Source organism: Aphanomyces invadans (genome assembly GCF_000520115.1).
Source record: "Aphanomyces invadans strain NJM9701 unplaced genomic scaffold supercont1.35, whole genome shotgun sequence".
In the NCBI taxonomy this organism is placed as follows: Eukaryota; Oomycota; class Saprolegniomycetes; order Saprolegniales; family Verrucalvaceae; genus Aphanomyces; species Aphanomyces invadans.
Window position 1 is genome coordinate 236090 of NW_008580180.1, and position 6153 is coordinate 242242.

Here is a 6153-nt window from a genome sequence, read left to right on the forward strand (position 1 = left end):
GGTGTAGACAATGTCTGGACGATTTGGGGACGCAATGTGTGGCTGCATGGTTTGGACATATGTGTCCCGGGCAATTGCATGTTGGGTGGACAGGTGATATGACGAGGTCTTGCGCTTTCCACGTTTGTACCCTTGTTATTTGAGAAAGCGTTGTCCCCACGAAGTGTGGCATTGTATTGTTTCTAGTTGTCCGGGTCCACATCGCCACTAACATCTCTTTCAGGTATACCATGACATCAACCCCAGTCGTCAATGTGCCGGAAGCGCGACGGTCTCGAACAAAGGCTTGTACCAATTCAACGACTTGCTTTGTTCGAGGAACAACGGTGCTGTGCGTTGATGTATTTGATGGTGGAGGGACAGCACGTATTGAACGATTCAGCAGGTATTCACGTCAAACATCTTTGACAACCCCAAGGTTGCGCCATAATTCTTCTGCGACTTTGGCTGACGCTCCTTTAGAGCCTTGGCAACACAACCAAGCATGAAGACGCAATATGTCCTATCGCTCCTCTCGGGTATCATGCCGGCGTCGAGAAACTCGAACGAAGTCGAAGCAGTCATCAATGGCTTGATCCATAGCAAGGAAGGTGTAGAATGCACATGCAAAGAATCATGAAGCTATGACATCTATTTTGGCTTACGGTGTCGACTATTTTCATCCGTGGCAGTGTATAAATACTCAAGGTATCCAAAGATGAGGGATAAAAACCTCTATAAATTAATATCCAAAATTGATACAGGTGATGAGGTTCCTGGGTGATAAATTACATTCATTTTGGTCTGTCATCGAATGCTTCTGGAGATATATTCATTTTTACAGCAACCGGTTTATACAGTGATATGCGCAGATGGAAGCACAATCTCATATACAAAGTCCCATATCAAATGGATTAGAATTGACTGAGATAACGTTATCACAAAAAGACTGTTAGTTGGTGTCGTCGACTGTAAAATAGATACTGATCTCCCCCCTAAACGAAACCGAGCATTCCATGCGATTTCTACAGGTTATAAATAATTACAGGTACTCTGGTAAAGTTATTTCCGGAACTGCCGACAACCAATTACTCCAAATTCATTACTGACATGTTCTAGTAGTCATTGTCCAATATGCCGACGCGGTTCCAGCAGTTGACAACTGTCGATTGCGTCACAGATCGCCACGCCTCTTTGGCCCATCCCATGGCTTCTACAAGAGGTACATCATACAGATTTGTTTGACGTCCTGACATCACGTTGTCAATTTGGTCCAGGGCATTCTGCAACTGCCGCTGCTTAAGCTTGGCCTTGAAGGAGGCAATGATGCCTGCGTCTTGAGGCTGCAGATGTGCAGTTGTATTCTTCGGGAGCATCTTGACCTTGACATTTGATAGATGCACATCTTCGTCCACTTTGTGGGACGGCGCGTTGTCGATCAACATGAAGATGTTGCGACCCTTGGTAGCCATGCGGTCATCCAGGTTGCGCAAGTACGAGGTGAAGAGACTACTGTTCATCCAGGCTTTCTTGCTTGACATGTAGTTAAAGCCCAAAGCACTTGCGGGAGCACCATTGAAGCAGCGTGGACGGGCAGCCGACCCGATGAAAATCGGTCAACAACGTCGGATCCGTCGGCGTTTGTGATAAACGCAATCGTGATGCTGTCCTTTGACTTCTTTGTTCCAGGCACACGGCTTCGGGTGATAGAACGGTGAGGAGACATGCGATAAAAGAAAGCGGTCTCAGCCATGTTGTAGACTTCGCTTGCGTTGAAGCCTCTGGTGATGTTGCGGACGGCGACACGACCGGACGCTACTGCTTCGGGTGGAACTGACGCTGCCTCGCCGTGTTGGATCTTGCTGGTAAAGCCATGACGATGTTGAAACTTGTATAACCAACCTTAGAGAAGCACAGTCTTTGGTCAAGCGGTACTTGAAGCTGGCCGCAGACGATTGTTGCTTGCTTGCGAACGAGCTCGCCGTTCAAGCACACGCCGAGTTCTTCGCATTGGAGAACCCACTGTGCGACGGATTGTTCGACCTCGGGCATCATCACAGAACGATCAGCGCTTCTCGCCTTGTTGTCCGCTCGCTTACTTTGCGTGGCGTGCCGTTTAAGAGCATTACAGATCGTTGATTTAGTTGACGTGCTTGTAAGCACAAAGGCTTCTATTGCCCAATTGACTAGCTCGGTGTATGTTGAGGATGGATGTTGCATGTGATGCACATACAGCTCATGCTTCTCACTCAAAGTCATGCGCGCCTTCATCTTCGACAAATGTCAAAAATTGCGTTGTTCCAACATCCTTGAATGTTTGAAAATTCAAACTGACTTTGAGATTTGATATATAGAGTTTCAGAATTTATTTGCTTTGACCCGTTTCGATTAGGGGGGGGGATCAGTTCGTAAATCTACGCTAAATAAAATTGTCGGAGTTTCTTCGTTGTGTAGGCGCTGATTGTGAGCATGATCCAGACCGGCGGAGGCAGGAGCGCGATCCGCAGGACACTCGTGTTGGGCGAGGAGCCGGAGAAGGCGACGGAGAGCCATCTGCCCGGGCTCTTGAACGAGGCTGTGGTGCAAGTGCATTTGAGCGACACGCGCCGCCTTGACGGCAATCGTCCATGGACTTGGCATTGGTAGGTCGGCGCGAAAGACGCGATCGTTTCGGACGCGCCAGACGTTGAACCATACGCAGGCGCGGAGCACTGGCCAGAGATAGCGGAACGCAACTCGGTGCGTGTTGGAGGCCGTCTTCGGCGTCGAGTAAAGGTAGCCCGAGAGAGTTGTCGGCAAGACTACACCCAATGGGGCCGTAACCGCATGGAGCGTGATCCACACGTCCTTGATAAAGTCGCAGTCCACGAGGAAGTGGCGGTACGTCTCGTTCTCGGGTCAAAAGAGACACGCTTGGTCGGCCCTGTTGAGCCAGTGCAAATGAGCGCGGAACTTGACGGCGCGGAGCATCACTTGGTAGACGAAGTCGGCGTACTTGGGTAAGATGGCGTCGGGTAGTCGGAGCTCGGCAGCGGAGGCGATAGCGGCAGGCGTCTTGTAAAAGTCGTCGTCGACGTCCGATTGGCGGGTCGGGAGCTGGAAGTTTGTCCTTGGCGGGGCACGGCTGCGGCGGGCTTCGGCCGGTGTCATCTGGGTCAACAGCCTCGGCGCGTTGTGCAGGCGAACCAGCCATGGAGGCTTGAGAGTCGGGCTTGGCAGTGGGCCACACTTCAAGGCGTCCACCGTCGTTGCAAGCCAGCTGAGCCTCCGAGCGTTCGGCGTCACGTGTGGTCCGAGGGCTCTGCTGCAGCACTTGTCGTTCACAGGTTGGATGAGGCGTTGAGTTCTTGTCGCGAGCGTCTCCGTCGGGGCGTCGGTGAGCATCAAGGCGTGGACGTGCTGAGCTTGGGTGATTCCGATCTTGGCCATCATTCGTGTGTACCGAGTGTGCCATCTTGTGGTATTTTCTACGTAACTACTTCTATCTACGGGAAGAAACTGGTTGGACCAGAGCGGTTGTGCGTGGACCAGCGGCGACGGCGCCGGGGGAGTGCTGGGCCCCACGCGCATGTCGAACCAGTAGTTGAGCATGAACTGGAACCGGCCGGGCACTGCCGACGACGTGAGCAGACGCCGTATCCTGGGAAGCGTGGGGTCAGCAAAGGCGAGGTCGGCAAATTTGCCCCACGGCGCGTAGGCGTTGGCGATGACGGCCATGCTTGGCGACGACCAGGCGGGGTCCGGTGACGTTGTAAGCACGGCTTGCAAGAACCGGAGCTTCAGCGCACGGTAGTACGAGCCGCGCTCGATGCGATGCTTGAAGGTGGGCTCGGCGTCCCGTATGATGATGGTGAACACGTATTGATTGATGTCCGCCGGGTTGGAGACAAAGGCGCGGGCGTGGTGATCGAGGCTATCGAGCGTGTCGTCCGAGACGGGGTGCATGCCGACCGAGCGGAAGCTGCGGAGCGAAGTGCCTTCGGGGACCTTAAGGTCGATCGTCGGCGCCTTGGCCTTGCGGCGTGGTCCACTGCTGGTTGGGTTTCCTTGGGTCCGGGGGTCACGGGGGGGATGGCCTCCTTGACGCTGATTGGTCGAGGTACAGTGCGCGCAATAAGTATACGACATGCATAATTTCGTGTCATGAGTGGTTGCATGAGCTCGAACTTGGATGACTGTCTTCTACGAACAATATTTGCGTGCTTTGAACGAGAATCGTTCAAAGGCAGCACTGAGTTGCCGATTCAAAGCAGATTTGACCTTACGCAGTGCGCAATATTTATACGTCATCAAACAAAAAATGAACGTGTACAGTTCAATTGACACAAAATCAAAGCTAATACTTTGTAATAGCGCCCTTGGATTGCAGCACTGCCACACAACGCCTGGGCATGCTCCAAACGAGGTCATTCAAAGTGGAAAGACGAATGACGAATTTGAGACCAAGCCAGCAATATGGCTGCTTTCAGTTCGCCTACGTGCAAGTACTGCTTACCATTTTCATACACCTTTCGGGCAACTATGCCCCAAAGGTTCTCAATTGGTTGAGATCCGGCGATAACGCTGGATGCTCGAAAATTTCAACTTTTTCCTGCTCGAGAAACTCGACCGATTCCTCGGGCTTGTGGATCGACGCGTTGTCTTGTTGGAAAATGAAGTCGAGGCCGTGGTTGAAGTGGGCGAATGGAAACAAAATATCTTGGAGTTTCTAGATGTAGTGGTAGGACTTTTGTTTTCCAATTTCGGACGTCCCGCGGGATGAAAACGCGGCCCAAATCATGACGCTCCCACCGTCGTTTCGTCTTTGACATGAACGTATCTGGATTCCGCGCAAGGTCATGCCAATAGTACTGCCATCCATCTGGACCATCCAAATTGAACTTCTTCTCATCAGACCAGATGATTTTATTTGAGTCCAATTTGGAGGTCCAGAAAGATGGCGCGTAGCAAAGTCCAAACAGCTTGCTTGTGTAGTTCCGTGAGCGCTGGGCTTGGCTTACGCTTCGCGTACTCGAGACGCTCACTCAATTGGAGATGGTGCTGAACCGTACGCAATGACACGTTCAAGTTGAGTTCTTGTTTGAGCTTGCTTGCTGACATTCCAGTTTTGCAAGCTTCTCGGATGAGCCTCCGTTACACCAATTGCGTCATTCTGGGAGATCTTCCGGGTCGTTTGGTGGTTCCATGCTTGTCTGGATTGACACGATAGGCTCGAATGACACTTCGGGACCTGCCAAGCATCCCTGCAGTGGTCGCGACTGGGACTTGGTGCGGCAATCTTGCCCTATTCGAATTCGTCGAGTTTCGAGCCTCTGGGTATGGGTTTGACGTTTGATTGTCGTTGATTCTACATGTGTGTGATGTTTAGACATAACAATGATGCACGATTGACAATGTGTCTGTAGTTATAACCTGTTGTAGCGAGCTGGCGTATACTTCTTGCGTAGGTTGGACCAGCTCACGACTTGCTTCGGCACGATTTTGACATGCAGCGTCTAAAAATTGGCGCTTGTGGATTGCCCAATGGAAAGTATCCTTCGATGAATAATCGTCGTTAGACAAGGACGATTGGATGAAATGAAATTTTGATTTGGCGCGATGGAGTATATTTTTTGCGCGCACTGTAGGCGGAGGGGTCCCGGTCTGGGCTTGGTTTGCGGGGGTGGTGGGGCGTGCCGGCATGGTTGGAAGGCTGCGATTGGTTGGTGACTGGCTTGAGCGGTACAGGGAAAAAAAGAAAGTCGTCCTGATCTTTCGTTTTCGACTGCTAGTGTGACTTGCCGACACCCCGAGAATGCTGTACCGGCCTACTTTGCGGCAATCGTTGCCTAGACGAGATACGCCAACGTTGTGGCCAGAGCAATGAGGCGGCAGAGGAACGCGTGGTCGCAATTGCGGGGAACATGCGGCGCCTCTTCTCTGGACATCGAATGAAGGTTATTTGTGAAGCACTACAAAATCTGTGAACCCGTCACACAGAAAACACTTACCATGGCTCTCTCCATGCCCTCGAGAACGACAGATCAGTGTACATCGGTCAGATCGTGGTCGAGACGTGAACTCCGTGGCAGGCATGCCGGCTCTGGTGTCGGCTCTTGTCTAACTACCCCCCCTTATTTAAAGAATCTTAAATAAGGTCAAAATCATCTATACCGATCCAATATCACAACACAA

General features: G+C 51.6%; 1 protein-coding gene across 1 annotated transcript; it reads right to left on the reverse strand.

Moving 5' to 3' along the window:
• Positions 1-1094: 1094 nt before the first annotated feature.
• H310_11960 (hypothetical protein) lies at positions 1095-2034 on the reverse strand (the record flags this gene model as incomplete). The annotated part of the gene is made up of 3 exons (XM_008878850.1): positions 1095-1508; positions 1553-1841; positions 1895-2034. The coding sequence occupies 3 exons, from the start codon at positions 2032-2034 to the stop codon at positions 1095-1097; spliced, it is 843 nt and encodes a 280-aa protein (XP_008877072.1).
• Between the last annotated feature and the right edge of the window lie 4119 nt (positions 2035-6153).